This window comes from Chionomys nivalis, chromosome 19 (assembly GCF_950005125.1).
Source record: "Chionomys nivalis chromosome 19, mChiNiv1.1, whole genome shotgun sequence".
In the NCBI taxonomy this organism is placed as follows: domain Eukaryota; kingdom Metazoa; phylum Chordata; class Mammalia; order Rodentia; family Cricetidae; genus Chionomys; species Chionomys nivalis.
In genome coordinates this window covers 7736702-7754973 of record NC_080104.1, presented here as the reverse complement: position 1 = coordinate 7754973, position 18272 = coordinate 7736702, and the positions used below count along the sequence as shown (strand labels likewise).

General features: G+C 46.6%; 1 protein-coding gene across 2 annotated transcripts in view; it reads right to left on the bottom strand.

The window, feature by feature from the left end:
- Rftn1 (raftlin, lipid raft linker 1) overlaps positions 1 to 18272 on the bottom strand; it is a 196310-nt gene that overhangs the window by 79434 nt on the left and 98604 nt on the right. For both annotated transcript variants that reach the window (XM_057752062.1, XM_057752061.1), the window contains exon 4: positions 8206 to 8314. In XM_057752062.1, the coding sequence (XP_057608045.1) occupies positions 8206 to 8314 (109 nt within the window). The remainder of the gene's footprint in view (positions 1 to 8205; positions 8315 to 18272) is intronic.

The following is an 18272-nucleotide window of genomic DNA, read 5'->3' as shown; positions in this document are numbered from 1 at the left end:
TTAAATTTTTGATATGTGTTACAAATTATGATGAACAAGTTAAGATGTCTGTGCACTGATTCCGGTGCAACCAATTACAATCTTAGTAATGTGAAAAGACAGCAGGCGTGCGTGCACACACACACACACACACACACACACACACCTATAACCCCACACATGGAAGGCAGAGATAGGTCGACTGACTTCAAGATCAGCCTAAGACCCTGGTTAAATAAGTAACAAAGAGGGCAAGGTGAGTTTGAGCAAAGATTTGAAAGAAATGCAAGGCAGACAAGTAAGTATTGGAGAAGGGCCATAAAAATGACCTCCACTGCCAAGAGTTAGACCCATAGTATGTAACTCTCACAGGCTGGCACAACCGACCATGAGCAAGAAGGCAATACATACAGTTCTTACACACACACACACACACACACACACACACACACACACACACAGAGAGAGAGAGAGAGAGAGAGAGAGAGAGAGAGAGAGAGAGAGAGAGAGATGACAGTAAGATGACGGATATGAAGCCGGCACTAGATGTCCCTGAGACCTCTTGGATTACAAAGTCACAAACCACAGTGACTAAAGAGGCCCACAATAAAACTGCTTCGTGAAGTGTCAACATGCAAAAAAGACTAGGTCCAAATTCATACAATTGTGTCTAACTAGACTAACAGCTAAATTAACCAGCGATGTAGTTGCTGGAAATGCATTCCTAAAAGGCTGTCTGTTAGGTGGGGTGTGTTGGCACACACCTGCAATTCAGCATTTAGGGGTTAAAGCAGGAGGATCAAGAGTTTGAGGCCAGCTGAAAATAAACACCAAGACCCTGTCCCAAAAACAGTATAGGGGGGGTGACTCCATGGCTTGCTGCACAGGGATGTGGACCCAAGCTCAGTTCTTCACAAGCTATATAAAAACCTGGTAGGGTGGCGTGCGCCTGTAACTCCGGTGCTGGTGTCTTAGCTAGGATTCTATTGCTGTGAAGAGACACCATGACCACGGCAACTCTTATAAAGGATTATAAACTTTTAATTGGGGTAGCTCGCTTACAGTTAGAGGTTCGGCCCATTACTACCATGGTGGGACATAGCAGGCATGGTGCTGGAGAAGTAGCTGAGAGCCCTACATCTTACAGGTAACAGGAAGTGGTCAAAGACACTGGGTGGTAACTTGAGCATATATGAGACCTCAAATCCCAGCTCCACAGTGACACACTCCCTCCAACAAGGCCACAGCTCCTAATAGTGCCATTCCCTTTGGGGGCCATTTTCTTTCAAACCACCAGAGCTGGGGGAAATGGAGGCAGGACCACAGGGCTTGCTGGGCAGCCATTCTGGATGGAACGGTGAGCTCCAGGTTGAGAGAGCAGCCGGCCTGGAGAAGTAAGATGGAGGGCTGTAGAGGAAGGCTTCTGATGCCCACCTCTGCCCACAGTGCACACCCAGACACCTGCACCCTCCAGTTACCAGTTAAAGGTGATTCAAAACCAATTTTTTTTTTCCCATGAGGAAAACAGAACTTTCTGCCTTCTTTCTCCATCTGGTCATACGTGATCTGCTTTGCTCTACGCTTCCCTCGTGTGTGACAGACACTCAAAGTCACAAATAGTTCATTTTAACTTATGGAGCAATGACGGATTGACCAGGAGTACAAGGAGCTAAATTCTTAATACTACTTAGTTTTAATTTATTAATTTAATTTAGTCGAAATAAATAAAATATATTTCTGCTAAACACAGTATTTTGTGACATATACAAAAATTCATTTTTACTAAAAATTTAGCATCTAAATGGACATGAAATATACATGATATCAGATTACAAAGAGTTTATTTAAAACAAGAATGTACAAGATCTTATTATTTGTTGGAAGATAACACTGTTACATGAAACAAGCTACTGAGAGACTTACATTTTTAACATGGATTGTGCATGCAAGTGTGTGCACATGTGCTCACACCATGGCCTTAGTGTGAATGCCAAAGAACAAGTTCGTTCTATCCTTCTACAACATGGGGCCAAGGGACCAAACTCCTGCCATCAAGCTTGACCACAAGCACCTTCACCCGCTGAGCCAACTTGCTGGCCCACACTTTTTAACTATGGGACACTTTAAGCAGGTGGTCCAGCTGTCATTTCTATTAGGCAGACTAGTGATGAAGTAAATGCCATTGCTCATCAGGGAGCCGGAAGAGTGGTGGGCGTCAGCACTGGAAGGGCTGGCATAGCTGAAGATCTGATTGGCAGCAGTGGCTTGTTCTGGGCACCTGTAGCTCTTGACTGTTCAGCGAGGGTGGATGGATCTGTGGTACCACAGATGGCATCTGTTGGTTGTCCGTGTTAGTCTCAGTGAACCCGACCATTTCTCGAGAAAGTCTCCCTCTCCCTGCCCTGTTATGTCACTCTTTCTGCCAGGGTGTCTCCAGGTAGGCTGGAGATCTTGTGGGATGGGAGAGAGAGCTAAGGGGCTGCCTAAGATCTCCTTGACTCTGCCATGCAGCGAGCCCTCAGACCTGCTCTGGGAGACAGGTGAACTCTGACTCACCAATACTGCACCACAGCGGGAAGATGGTCAGATGAAGAATGCTTCCCCTTTGGGAGCAATGAGCAAGTTCACGACCTCTACACCCCCACCCCCCACTGTGGGTGCCAAGGAACTTCAGTGACCTCTGGACAGCAGAACAGGGAGGTCACAGCCAATAAAAACATCAGGAGGTCAGAGCCGCAGGGGAGGCTGGGTGGGAGAGGATTCCATTCTGAGATTCCATCTCTTTTTCTTCTCCCACAAACTGCAAATTCTTAACTTTTTTCACTTTTTGAAAATGCCAGGGTCCTCATGGTTGGGGAACAAAGGGAGTGAGGCCAGGGCAGGGAGGCTGCTCTGGCAGAATCTGCTCTTCACTCTGAGGCTGGTGCCAGTGAAGTCAGACTCTGGAGAGAAGGCTGGGTGAGGCTGGAGTACTCGCTGCTGCTCTTTACCAAGACTGGAGTTTTGTTTTTGTTTTGTTTACTTTCTGTTGCTGTGATACACACCACGAACACAGACCACTTGGGGAGGTGCGGGTTTATTTGGCCTCACGTCCTGATTACTGTCCATTATTGATGGATGTCAAAGCAGAACTCAACCATGAGCAGACACAGGAACCACAGGAGAAATCTGCTTCCTGGCTTGCATCCTCTGACTTGTTCAATCCATTTTAGACAGCACTGGGCCACCTGCCCCCAGGATGGAGCTCCTAATCATGGGCTGGGCCCCCCTACACCAATTAACAACTAAGAAAATGCCCCATAGACATGACCACAGGCCAACCTGACCTAGAAAATTCCTCAGCTGAGGGTCCTTCTTCCTGGGTATCTCTAAGTTTGGGTTAAGTTGAAGACCAAAACTATAACAGATTCCCAGGTCTCACATCTGGCAGCTCACAACCACCTGGAGCTGTTCCGAGAGACCAGACACCTTCTCTCAGGTCACTGAGGGTAGCTGCAGAGACACACTGTGCCTAGACACCCTCAGAAACATATACATGAAAAAAATCTTTAAGAAAATGAGATTAGACTCAGGCTTCGCTAGTAGAAGGACACTCTGCGTAACCAATAAGCTCCTAGGAGTGAAAGGCTGAGCCATCGCTGTGCCGCAGGCAAAGTATCAGTCCTCGGGTTCTGTTCAGTCTTCACTCAGATCTTCAAAACAACCAGATTTTCCCCTTAGCAAGACATCAGCACTGTTGTTTGTCAAACGTAGTCCAATGAATGTCTGACCACGTGTTCTCTTCCACTGGGCCACGCCCCGGCTGCCCTGGTCTCTCCACAGTTTTTTTTACCTAGTGTAACACATGCCTACTTCATGAATCACCCTGTAGTATCAGGCTCCACCTCAGGGAGGAAGTCTGAGGGCAAAGGTCACCTGCACAGGGACAGACAGGATGAGGGAAGCTGGGCATGGTGAATACACCTGACTACTTCTCAAAGCTATCGAGCCCCAAAATTGAACTGTGAGAAAGGAAAGGAGAGAGAAGGGAGGGGCACTGATCTTTCTCTTCTTGTGGAGCTGGGACCTGGGACCAGGGTCTTATCCGAGCTAGGCAAAAGCTCTACCACTGACACAGTCTCACCATGTAGACCAGGCTATCCGGATGCTCCTGCCTTAGCCTCCTGTGCTGGGATTACAGATCTGCCACGACTCACCAGTTGCCATCCTGCTGTCTGTGCGTTCCTGCTCTGAGGTCCCTGACATTCCCAGCATCCGCACTGGAAACCCAGCTGAACTGGCTATGGCAAGACTGTTCCATGTGATCAGAACAGCCCTGCCCCACAAGGAAGAGACCCCATTCCCCATGTATCTGCCCCACACGAAGACAGAACCTGGCCTTGGGAAGAGACCCCCCCCCACTCCCTATGCATCTGCCCCACCCAGGGACAGAACCTGGTCTTGGGAAGAGACCCCACTCCCTATGCATCTGCCCCACCCAGGGACAGAACCTGGTCTTGGGAAGAGACCCCACTCCCTATGCATCTGCCCCACCCAGGGACAGAACCTGGTCTTGGGAAGAGACCCCACTCCCTATGCATCCACCCCACATGACCTTGGGAAGAGACACCCCCCCCCCCCCCCGCTCCCTATGCATCTGCCCCACACAGGGACAGAACCTGGCCTTGGGAAGAGACACCCCCCCACACTCCCTATGCATCTGCCCCACATGGAGACAGAACCTGACCTTGGGAAGAGACCCCCCCCCCCCCACTCCCTATGCATCTGCCCCACACAGGGACAGAACCTGGCCTTGGGAAGAGATCCCGCTCCCTACGCATCTGCCCCACAGGGACACAGAACCTGGCCGTAAATCTTTCCACACTCTTCCCCACAGGAATGGCATTGTCTACCTCCCGCTCCCATCTCTTTGCAGAGCTATCACTTCACACGAAGCCTGTCAAGACCCTTCCCAAGTTCACTTGGCTTCTCTGTAATCCCCAAGGGCCTGTTTTCCTTGGGAAGGATAGATCCAGGCCCCATTTTTCAGGAATCCCAGATCCAGGCTCAGGGTCTTCTCTGAAGCTTTGTTAGAAGTAGGTATCAGAAGATAGATGAGGTGACCCTGAAAGCTCCAAAGAGCTTTCCACACTCGATTCTCATTTACATATGTGTGCCAGTGCCACCTGTGTGCCATTTGTGAACTAGGTCACTTAGGATAAGAGGAAGCCGTGGCATTGACTCCAGCCTCCTGCATCATCAAACTAAAGCTGGGCCTAGATTCTGGGTGCCAATCATGGCTTCTGCTCTTCTGGTTTTCCCAAAAAGTCCAGAGAGGGTGAAGAGGCCTGAACAATCTTATGAATTCAGGTCCTTCACATTGGCCTCCTCTGCTCTCCTCCGGGAACAGGATGTGCTCAAGGGCTTCACAGACAGCCGGATGTACCCCTGGGACAACAGCTGAGGCCTTGCCCCAAGGGAATTCAGAGGACACTGTTACTCCCCCATCTCCTTTGCCCACTTGGCTCTGGGCCTTGGAAACAGACTTGCTGAGCTGTCCCATACTGGGCAACTGAGCTGCTCTGTGGTCCACAGTTAATCATTTGCATACCGACCCGTTGGCTGCTGTGCTGCAGGATATGAGAGGGGAACCAGAATGCAATGACCCCGATTTCACCACACCAGAAGGGCACTCGGAGCTTCGGGGCCCATGGAAGGGAGGTTCACCTCTGCACAGCCTCCTAGCCCTGGATGAGGATCACTACGGGGTGGTAAATCACAGCATCTTCAGCAAATCTCCATGACACAGAGAACAGGACATCATTTTCCGAACTTCCCAGATCCCCTTCTAGTCACACTTTCCAGCCAAAGGTTCCACTAATTTAAAACATTTGGTGGGAAAATAATGTTGGGACATTATTCTTAGGGAGAAAATCTGCTTGGTTTGAATTCAGCTCTAATATGCAGAGAATATGAGCTGCACCAAATGACAGGAAAATGACAAATGCGCTAATTACCATCTTATCTGAAGACAAATCTACTTGGCCTGAGAGCAGGAACCATTATTTCACAGAAATAATGACCCAGATATAAAGTAACACAGCAAGCCATGGGAGCCAGGGTATGCCTTCAGCTCGGCCTACCTGAATGGCAAAGAACAAGAAAACCCACTCCCCTTCCCCTAGCAGCCATTAACTATTTATCATTAGCATATATTCTATATGTCTGTTAATCACAGAATGAGCAGGTGTCAATTATAACTAATTACTGACTCCTCAGACAGTGGTGCTTATACTATAGACATATCATCTAGATAATGGCGGGAGAAAGAATGCTGGGATAACAAGAGAAGTTAAAAGTTAAATAAAATATGGCCAACGTCCTCCAGGGCTTAGACCCTATACAGATGTTACAGATGTTGCATTGAGGAAGCACAGCAGCCAAGCAGCCCACAAAACAGGGCCCTGCTTCCTGAACATCTGATGCAATGGGCCTACCACACAGTGGTCTGGTCTGGTCAGGGCCAAGGCACCTATAATGTATACTGTCTCTATCTCACGGCTTCCCCAGACAGCCCTCAGCTTCCCCAAGCAACAGAGCTGCCATCATACGTCTCCCATGCTTCCGGTCATCAAGTGATTTGGTCTGTAGGATATCCGTATCCAACTTTATTAGAGCAATATTTGCAAAGAAGACGGCCCTACTGATATATGTATGCACTCACATGATTTAGAAAAGCGCTGCTCTTGCGTCCATACATGTGTGAACACAGACCAAGCCACCTCCATTTCTAAATAATCACCTACCTTCTACTAGAGCAGACAAAACCAGCATGCTAATAAAAATTGCAGGATCTGAACCTCAAAGCTCATCTGACTCCTGGTCTATAGGTCTCCCGATTCCTTCCAACATGAGTCTGGGAGACTGGATGTTCAGCAAATGCTGAAGGCAAAGGGAAGGAAGAAAACAAACACCCAGTAAAGGACAATCTCGTTACTCTACCTTTCTGCAAAATTCCTCATAATGTTCCCTGCAGCCGTCTCTGCTGAGGGCTGGCTCTCTCTGGCCCCCACTTCACATGGTATCTATGTAGGATGCTTTGGTCCCAGCTGCTCCCACAGTCTCTCACAGATGCTAGTCCCTGTCCTTGGAGGATCCTCAACCTGGACCAGTGGAGTCCTGACCCCTCCCATCTCAGCTTCAGCACCTTCCCTACCCTGGTACCACCCCGGCAGCCTCTTTGGCCTGTGGGTCAGCTCAGTTGCTCCCTCTGGCAGTGTTCATCCGTCGTGCCCACCTGTCACCACCACAGTGAGTTTGTTCTTTGCAGCCCAGAAACTAGTTCTAAACAGTCAACAAGATTTACTAACGCACGTGCACACCCGCCCCCCATAATTTAATATAAAACATACGAGAGTGAGATCTGTAACTCAGTTTGGCAAATGCTTGTCTAAAATGATCAAGTTTCTCAGTTCAACCCCCAGTACCACAGAAACCAGACACGGTGATGCACACCTAGAAACCCAGCACTCTGGAAACAAAGACAAAGAGGATCCAAAGCTCAGGGCCGTTCTTGGCTACATAGTGACTTTGAGGTCAGCTTAGACCACACAAACCGAGCAAACAAGGCAGGCTGTTCCAGGCCAGCCACAGTGCATAGGAATATTGTATGATGGCCTGTGCACGTACGTCAGTATCCTACTCTCTGGACACTGCCTAGGGCTCTTGGCAGCACATGGAAGACCACATACAAGAGAGCATACATGGGAGACTACCATACAAGAGAACATGATGCACATGTCTGGAGTGCAGACATCCCTTCTGCTGCAAATGCCATGTAGAATCCAAACAGAACCTGCACATTAGGTGGAAACGGCCTATGCCCACTGCCAACACAGAACAAGCTCACCACCAAGCAAGGTTGCCTGGTACAATAGTATGCCTGTGGCCTCAGGACTCTGGCCAGGAAAGAAAGGGGCTGTAGCAACAAAGTCCTCCCAGAACTAGGGAGAGGTGGCATCTTGAGTGTATCCGGTAGTGAGTCTGCAGGCCTGTGGGCCGGGATCCCACTTGGGCCCTACAAGACAAGACACGAGGTCACCTCAACCTGGGCCGTAGAGCCACCTTGCTCCAGAGCCACCCCAAGCTGTCATCTGTGAGGTGACTGACCCCTCTACCTGCTCTCCAGCTGTCCACTCAGGCCCCTGCTCTGTGAGCCTGTGTCTCCCAATGCATTGTGGGGCTCACCTTCTTAATAAACTCTGGGACGAGCTTCTGGTTTTCCAGGTGGTCTAAGGAGGCACAGTAATCCAGTTCCAAGATGTAGCCTTCACTGTGAAGCTCGGTCTTCTGAGACCTGAAGGAAGAAACAAAGCATGAAATTCTACAGTCTCCTTTTATAAAAAGAATCACAGGTTAATGAAGCCCCCAAATCAGTCATGAATGTAACCGAAAAAAAGCATTGTTGAAAAACGATTTATGGTAAATAACTACATATGCGCACACACACACACTCACGTGCACACACATGCGTATGTATCTCTATGCCACTTAAAGAGCTCCAAGAAGGTTCTGCGCGTTCTCAGCTCTTGGGAAGCTAACCCAGGAGCATCGAGGTTTTACAGCCAGCCTGGGATGTCAAAGAAAGGACAGAAAGGGAAAGCAGGACAAGAAAGAAGAAAAGGAAGGATGAAGGAAATAAGAGGGGAGAGGAAGAGGAAGAGTCGGTCTCCGAATAAGACTTTATAGAATGATGGTATAGGAAGTGTGGCTTATACAGTAAACAATACAAAGATGTCTGGGAGGAGGGGCCTCTCAGGTGATTTCCACTGGCTTCATCTGCTAGGAAGAGTTAGCAAGAGTCACACACAGCCAATCACAGCAGTAGCTCTGGATGGAGAGGCCTCTGGGGCACAGGGACTCGGGGCAGCAGGGTAAGGGTGACTGAAAGTGACTTGAGCTGTAGCTCTGAGGTCTTCATTTGTTAGTGAAGGAAACAATATTCATAGATCACTTAGAAATTAATTTGGAAGGCGTTTAAAGGGTGCAAGCCCTACAGAGGATAAGCTGGCAAAATCTACCAAAATGAAAGATTAAAGACAGTCTGCGTTGGGCCAGTGAGGTGGCTCAGAGGACAAAATCATTTGCTGCCACGCCTGATAGCCTGGGTGGAGTCCCTGAGAACCCGCATGGTGGAAAGAAGAAAACGGGCTCCCACAAGCTGTCTTTTGACTTCCACATATGTGTGTATGTGGAGGTAGACATATACACATACACACGAACACACACACACACACAAACGCACACACACACACACAATGAAAAGGTATGCTATGAGGCATGCCTGGTTCACCCCGCCTCCTGATGGCTGAGTCGGCTTCCCTCGCACCCCCACCGACCCACCCTGACTCTGTACAGGCAGGGCCATCAGGAGCAACATGAGCAAATGGCCACCAGAGAGAGATGTCACTCATCCACTGAGGACTTCTGTGTGAGAAGAGCATGGGCCTGGGGAACCTAGGAAGCTGCATGGTGTCAGAAGTGGAAGGAGCCTCCTAGGCCCAGTAGACCTGAGGTGACACGCGCTACAATGAAAGATCAACTCAGGATGTTGTCTATCCCAGGTGGCTGGTCACAGGGCTCCAGACCACACTGCCCAGATGCTCTGCACAAGCTGAGAAGTGAATTAGACCTTCTGGGCACGATGAGGCTTCTCTTCCAGAGGCCTATCCACAAAATCCCTAAAGTGCACTCTTTACACACACACACACACCATATTTACACACAAACTTACATTCATATACCACACACACTCAAACACAACACACATAACACACACACACACTCACAAACACACCCCACAACCACACAGGCACACACACACCACACAGTACAGTACACGTGAAAACATATTTGTTATGATAGCTTAAAATGAATCGCCAAGGTTTTCATGTACAGTGAAAGGCAATTTATGCTTCTATTAACCATCTGGGTGTGATTTACATAAAACTTAAAAGAGAAATAATTAAAGAGGAGCTGGCATCTCCCAGGTGTGAGACTGTGGTTGAGTAAGCGACTTCAACAGGTTATTTTTACTGTTCTGCTTCCTGAACCATATCCTTTCTGGGGCCACGTAATGTTTGAGACATAAGAGAATAGGCTGACTTCAAACCAGCCCTAACAGTGAACTGGCTCAGAAGCCAGCCATCTTGTTTCAATGCTTTCTCAGAGATTTAGTCATGCTCTTACTTCTTCCCCTACGGAAACTAAGTCAGGATACTCCAGACCTTTGAATGAGATTTGGTCATGATAGACTGTCCTAAGTGACGTCTCAAATAGTGAAGACCACGCTGGGGGAGGGGAGCTCTGGATGAGCTTACAGAGCTTGCCATATACGCCTGAGGAATAACCCTGAGCTCAATCCCAAAACCCTCATAAAAATCAAGGCCTGGCAGGGTTTATAATCCCAGCACAAGGGGGCAGAGACAGGTGAATCCCTGCAAATCCCTGGCCAGCCATACTGCCTAGTCTAATTAGTGAAACCCAGGGCCCAGTGAGAGATCTATCCCCCAAAAGCAAGACAAACAGTACTTTGAACAATACCTAATGTTGATCTAATGTGTGTACATAAACACTCATGAAAGCATATACACATCCCAGCTTTTGTTCGCATGGGGAGTAAGGTCAGTTACGTGCAGTTATTTATAATGGCCATTAAGAAAACCAGCCCACAAATCACAATCCCAGAGAACCTGGACAACAATGAGGACCCTAAGAGAGACATACATAGACCTAATCTACATGGGAAGTAGAAAAAGATAAGATCTCCTAAGTAAATTCAGAGCATAGGGACTTTGGGAGAGAGTTGAAGGGGAAGGGAGAGGCAGGGAGGGGAGCAGAGAAAAATGTAGAGCTCAACAAAAATCATTAAAAAAAAGTTAATAAAAGAAAAAAAGATTATCATTTCAGGTCATAGTCCATCACTGAGGGGAAGTCGAGGCAGGAACTTAAGCAGCCAGTTGTATCATATCCACAGTCAAGGGCAGAGAGACACAAAGAAAAACGGGCCTACTCATGTACTTGCAGTCAGCTACCTTGCTCCGCTCTTACAGTGCTCAAGAGCCGCCGACAGTAGGTTGAGTCTTTCTATATCAGTTAACAGTCAAGGACTCTGAGGTAGGCAATTGCTCAGTTGAGGATCTCTTCCCATGGAGCTTAGGCTGGGTCACTATGGCATGCCTCTATTAGCCTCCAGCACAAGCTTCACACATGGTGTTGTAGCTCAGAAGCTGACGGATGGAGAGCTAGCTAGAAGGGTGCCCTATCTACCGTAAGCCTCGAGACAGTATCTCCTAACTTTCTAGGCTTCAGTTGCTCTCATGGTAGGTAGGACAATAGTGCATAACTCTCTATTAGAGAACGCAGGGGGACAGGACAATACAAAACTCCCAGGACACAGCGCAAACAGAGCCTTAATCAATAGCACAGAGGAATCCTTGGAGGGAGCTGAACACAGAGGTGACAGGACTTGATCATTCTAGAAGGATTTTTCCCTTCCAGCTGTGGTTCAGACAGATACTAGCACTCCAAGTGTGATGGCTATGGTGAGAAGCAATAGGTTCTGTTCTCAAGGCAGAATCTTCATGATAAGCTTCTGGTGAGAGTGTAAAAGGAAAAAAGCAGACGTGAGGACTCCAAGAATTAGTGTCTTTGCAGTTAGGGGAATGGGTGAAATTGCCAGAATCATGATGAAGATTCAGCTGGCAGAGGTTTGGCAGGGTAAGAGAGGATTGACAATTCAGTTTCATCTGTTAAATATGACATACCCAATTGAAATTCATGTAAAAATGTCTACTACACAGTTGAAAATATATTCAAATCTGAGGTGGGTTGTAACTCAGTTGGTAGATTATTTGCCTAGTATTTGCAAAGACCTAGGTTTAATCCCCACTGCTGCATGAACCAGGTACGATACACCTGAAATCCCAGCACTCAGGAGGTGAAGGCAGGAAAACCAGATGTTCAAGGCCATACTCAACTATAATACATGTGGGCGAAACAAGACTCTGTCTCAAAAATAAAGGAAGGAAGGGAGGGACAGAGGAGGAAAGGAGGGAGGATACACACCAAGACTCTCAAGTCACATGGCTGGAGACAGCAGCATCCACAAGTCTCAGGGCCCCTCACTCCCTAAGAACTCAGAGAAGCAAGGAAGCCACTGGAGTAATTCTCCTGCGGCAGCTATGTGATGAGACTTGCTTCTGGAAGTCAATTGAAGCTCATCACTGAGGATGGGAGAAGGTACCCTGTCGACTGTTTGCATGAACATCCTCCTCTCTCTCTATCTGCATTTTCTTTTCAAATTCCAAAAAGGCTCCATTCTAGGAATAGGTCTGAAGGTATCCGTGTGCCTTTAATATCTGTGTATTTTGTTAAGTTGGCAGACTCTCGAGTTACTCTGCTGGCTTGGTTCAGGATATTTGGGCTCCTCTGGAGAAAAATATCAAGTTTCTGGGTTGTTTCCCAGAAGCAACCTTGGGGAAATTTAAGGGAGCTCTCTGGTCTCCCATTGCAAGGGCCTCTCCTGTGTCTGCAGTACTAGAGAGGACAGAATGTCTGAACTCAGGAGTCATCATGGCCTGGGAATTACCCTCTCTAAGCCATTACAAATTCACACTTCTAAGTAAATCCTGTTTCCACATGTTGCATTAAACATCTGAGGTGACTTCAGGCAAAACAGTAAACCCCTGAATTCTTCCTACAAAGTAAAAATAACTTGTGAGCTGAGTTGGGTCTCCTGGGGGCAGATCAAACTTAAAGCTGCTTTTTAAAAATCTTTAAAAATCATCCACTATTTCTTTAGGTAAAAGGCACATGACAGAAAGTTAGGATATAATGATGTTTAAGTAATGAACATATAACAGATCTCACTTCAGTATCTAAGTAATAGATGTCATACCCTAAGTCATTTCAAAGTTTAAATGATTCCCCTTTCCTAAGCCAGGAGGCAGAGCTTGAACTTCAGTCAAAAGGGGGGGGGGAAGGTGTAGCTCATCAGCAGGGCCGTTTCCGCTCTTTTTAGAAATAATGGTAAGAAGCCGAGACAGGAACCAACTAAGATAGGGCTGGTTCTTCAGCCAGATAAAAAGTTACTAAATGTCAGTTGTCAAAACAAATTCGTTACATCTGGGAAACAGGAAGAGAGGTTAAGACTCACCCAGCCGAGCCAATCATTTCTCTTTCCTCCTCCAAAGCAACACCAGGTTCATTTAGAATGACCAGAACAGCTATTTTTGTCTTAAAGAAATGGCAGAGAAGGAAATGAGCCAGTCTGTATGCTGCTGGCCTTTCGTCAGCTTGACACAAGCTAAGATCATCTGAAAGGAGGGAACCTCAATTGAGAAAACACCTTCATCAGGTTGGTCTGCAGGCAGCTCAGCTAGGGTATTTTGTGATTAATGATGGATGTGGGAGGGCCCAGCCCACTGTGGGCACTGCCTCCCGAGGGTTTGTGTGCTGGGGTTGTATAAGAAGCAGGCTGATTGTGCAATGGAAAGCAAGCCACATGTGACCGCCGACACCAAGTCTGATACCACCCTTAAGTAGAGTCTCAGGGGTGGAGGGATGGCTCAGCAGTTGAGAGCATTTCCTGCTCCTGCAGAAGACCTGGGTTTGGTTCCTAGCGCCTATATCTGATAGTCACAGCTGCCAGAAACTCCAGCTCCAGGGCATCTGATGCCTCTGGTCTCTGCAGGCATCTACACATACACACAGAAACAAGCGCACAGACAGGTACATGCTCATATGTGTGTGTGCACATTTATAGCATAAAGGTATTAAAAAAAACTACCTACATAATAAGCATATTACTTATTTCGACTGCTTAGGATAGGAAGTTCTGCTTAATTACAGAGCAGATGAGCGGAGTCCTTGAGGCTGCGGAGAAATTAGTCGCAGGACCACAGGCAGTGGGAATGTGGGAAATTCTGGCTAGAGGACAGGCACATGGGAACAAGACAGAAACACAAGCCAGTGTGGCAAAGCTCCATGAATATGGAGGGTGCTTGCTACTCAATAGTAAGTCATCAGGACCTAGCAGATGCTTGGTTAGAACGAACCTGAGGGAAGGCTGCCTCTTCGGTAGCTAAATTAACATGGAGCAAGGCTGCAAAGACAACTAGAACTTGCCTTCATCCTGAAAGGAAGCTTAAAGCCAGTGGCACAGGGTGTGGTGTAGGGAGAATAGTAAGATTTTCAAGGAGAGAGTGGTTAGTGAGTGAGAAATTGTAGTGTGGGAGGAGAATGAACTATGATGTTCCTTTGATGCTTCCAGAATAATCAGAAATAAAGATATTCTATGATTCGTATGCTCTATTTTTTGCAAAACAGACAAATCTGCAACCATGAAATGAGAGTGCCGGAGTTCAGCTTCCCCGGTGCCGAAGGTTTAAAAATTCTTGAGAAGGAAAATATGGCAAAAAAAGGGGCGAAATCCCCGCGGATCTTTACTTATCACTATATAGCACCAGGCATCAGGGCTCAGGGGGAAGAGAGGAGAATGAGCCCCCAGGCTTCTGCCTCTTCTGATTCCTCCCGCCTCTGTCAGCGCCTTTGTCAGAAAGGGTTTGGTGTCTATAGGAACATTCTGGAAATGATGGCTTTGTCACCACACACTCTCAAGGAGCTGTGTGCTGCCAAGTAGGTGCATGTCACAGGGGAACATCAACATACTACAGTGAGAAAGTCTTGCCACACCCTGTCTCAGTCCTTACAGTCAAAGCCGGCTCTGTTAGGTAAGCCACCCAACATCTAACACAAGTCCTTTTTTGTTTGCCTGGAAAGGCCAAATGTAAATGAAAATCCTTTCTCTCAGTGCTCTGGGCTACAGGAAGAAAGGGAACAGCCATAGGAAGAGTCCTGTTCTCTTGGACTTTTACAGGATCTTATGAAACACACATACACACACATGTACACACACATACACATACGCATACATGCACACATGCATACCAACAATAGAGAGCTAATATTCATAGTAATGCATAATTAACATTATCAGGAAGAGAACATTGAGTAAAACCAAATATTCCCGATTCAGAAGAACTTCCACACCTGCACAAAGAAATAACAAGGATAGCTACCCATTAGTGATCCTCAAGAATTTTATGGGCTACAGTCAGTTGAGTGACAGGAAGCCTTGGTTTGCGCACAATTACAGCTTCCAAGTTCAAGTCTGCTGCTATTTCTGCTTTTCAAGTTCTTTCCTCCACCTGCCCCACCTAGGATGGGCATAGAACCGCCATGCTCTACATCTATAGCATCCAATGAGGTCACTACAGAAATGTGTCCAGGGCAACTCAATAGAGTGGAGTTTTCATTGAAAGATTCACCAGCTCCAGGGCTGGAGAGACGGCTCAGGTGTTAAGAGCACTTGCTATTCTTGCAGAGGATCTGGATTCTGAGTTCCCAGCACCTACATGGCAGCTTTCAGCCTTCCATAACCCCAGTTCCAGGGGATCCAGCACCCTCTTCTGGACTCCACAGGCCCCACACATAAATGCAGTACACATACACACATGTAGGCTAAACACTCACACACATCAAATAAAGGCAAATTGTTTTCAAAAATTGATCCAAATGTATATTCATGTTAGAAAGACACAACCTAGCTCCGTCCTTAAATGATGCAGAGCCCATCTGGAGTCTACTGAAATGCAGATTCGCATTCCACATCAGCGTAGGGTCTGAGAACCTGGAGTCTCTCAGGAACTCCCAGGAGATGCTGACATTACTGGTCCACAGACCTCTCTGAGCAGCAAACCTCTTCCTCGGGAACCACAGTCTGACCGTGGGGCTTCCTTTGGGTTCACCGTCTCTACATGATTTCAACCATACCTCCCTTTCAGGAAAAGCTTGTGTGACCAATGTGTCACTAACGTCCCACACATGCCACAAAGCACACAAACAAGTTGTCAGAGCGTCGAGAAGATGAGAAACAAGTGGAATGAGCACCATTCTTCGATGGCCGTCGGAAGCCTGCATTATCAAGAGCTGACATCTCAAGGCAGGGAAGTCCACTTGACGTGAGGCCCCTTGTTAGTACAGTGGAAGGCTGTGTATGTTTCAAACTATCTTTGGGTAATTCCAAGTTTCTTCAAGCTATATCTCAATAGGTCTAGCACTTTAATCTCGCTCTGTGCCCAACCAAGGTCTTCTGTAGGAGCTGAGACAGCCGTTTCTGTGGTGTCTGGGGATGAGAGCAGCACTGTTATCCTAATCTGCAATCACCACACAGGATTTCCAAAGCAGTGCGCACATTGTATGAGTTATCTGACGTTTTTATACATATGTATCACTGTAATTTGTTCATATTTACCCTATACTGCTTCCCCCAACTATCTCCCACTTCTTGCTGATCTCTTTCCTCCTTTAATGTTATATATGTGTATACACATATATGTGTACATATATGACCAACATGCATAGAAGTGCATATATATGTACATATATAGAATTATACACACACATTCTGTAATAAGAGAAAACACAAAGGGGTTGGGCATATAACTCAGTGGTTAATCATGTGCACTGCTCTTGTAGAGGATCCTAGTTCAGTTCTCAGTATCCACACCAGCTGGTTCACAACTGCCTATAACTCCATTTCCAGGGACTTGTTACCTCTATCCAATGCAGGTGCACCTACACACCATACACAAATACAGACACACACAGGTACCCACACCTACACACCATACACAAATGCAGACACACGCAGGTACCCACACCTACACACCATACACAAATGCAGACACACGCAGGTACCCACACCTACACACCATACACAAATGCAGACACACGCAGGTACCCACACCTACGCACCATACACAAATGCAGACACACGCAGGTACCCACACCTACGCACCATACACAAATGCAGACACACGCAGGTACCCACACCTACACGCTCATACACAAACAGGTACCCACACCTACGCACCATACACAAATACAGACACACGCAGGTACCCACTCCTATGCACCCATACACAAATATAGACACATACATACAATTAAACTGCTATGATTAATTATTAATTTTAAAAATAAATATTTTTTAAAAAGAGAAAATGAGATATTTTGTCTGTCCTCCCTCACTTTATCATAAAAGGCTATTTTAGTTAAAATATAAATACTTCACAAAAAATTATGCTGAGGTCTTAGCTGATCTCCTCCTAGACCTTTCCAGAGACCCTGTATGGACAGGATGAGCAGGTAGCCTCTGACATCCATACCAAGTCAGGACTCCTTCCATCTAAACGTCACCCAAGCTCAGTGACCAGGACTCCAGCCTCTCCCGACTTTCCCTGAAAAGGACTATCATGGTCTCTGCTCTCCCGTGGTGCTCCATGTGTCTCTTCCACACATGTCGCTAACTACTGACCCGGCACAGTACACAGACTTCTCAAAACGACTTCAAAGCTCCAAGCAATTTACTTCTAACAACAATATTGAACCCCATGTTCCTGAAAATATAAGGTGAAAATTAATCTCAAATTACTATGTTAATGTAATTACAGTTTCAACAGTTTTTATGGTGAACTATAGAAAATTACTTTAGGTTTCATACAGAAAAATAATGTGCAAAAGTGACCATGATCATGAAGAATAGTTTTTTATTACCATACATGCTACAAATTAATTGTAATAATTTATATGATATAGGGGTTGGGGATATAACCCAGCTGGTAGAGGATGTGTTTGCAAGTGTGAGGCCCTCAGTCTGATCCCCAGCAAGGGAAAAAGATAATGCAAAAGCAATACATTAAGCAAAGAAACAAAGAATCATGGCTCAGGAGGTATGAGCAGTTGCTGCTCTTCTAGAGAACATAAGTTCAGTTCCCAGCACTTATATTATGAGCTCACACCACGGTAACCAGCTCCAAGGGCTTTAATGCTATCTTCTGGCGTCCACAGGCACCTGTACCCACCCACCCCCCCCCACACACACACGTACACACACATGCATGTACACACACATGTGCACGTATACACACTTAAACATAATTCTTTTTAAAAATCAAGAACAAATTAAGGCATATATGAAAAGCCTAATCATAATGAATATACCATTTCATTTGATGGCAAAATTAGGTTAGTATAATGAACTTTTTTGGCAAAGATGGCTTCCTAGGAAAGAGTTAAGTTAGAGGCTTGACTTGCACACTAATTCTAATTTAGGCATTCTCAACAGGAAGCAGTTTTCTCATCGGCAAGTGTCTGGCCATGTCTGGAGGCATTTGTGACTGATATATGGG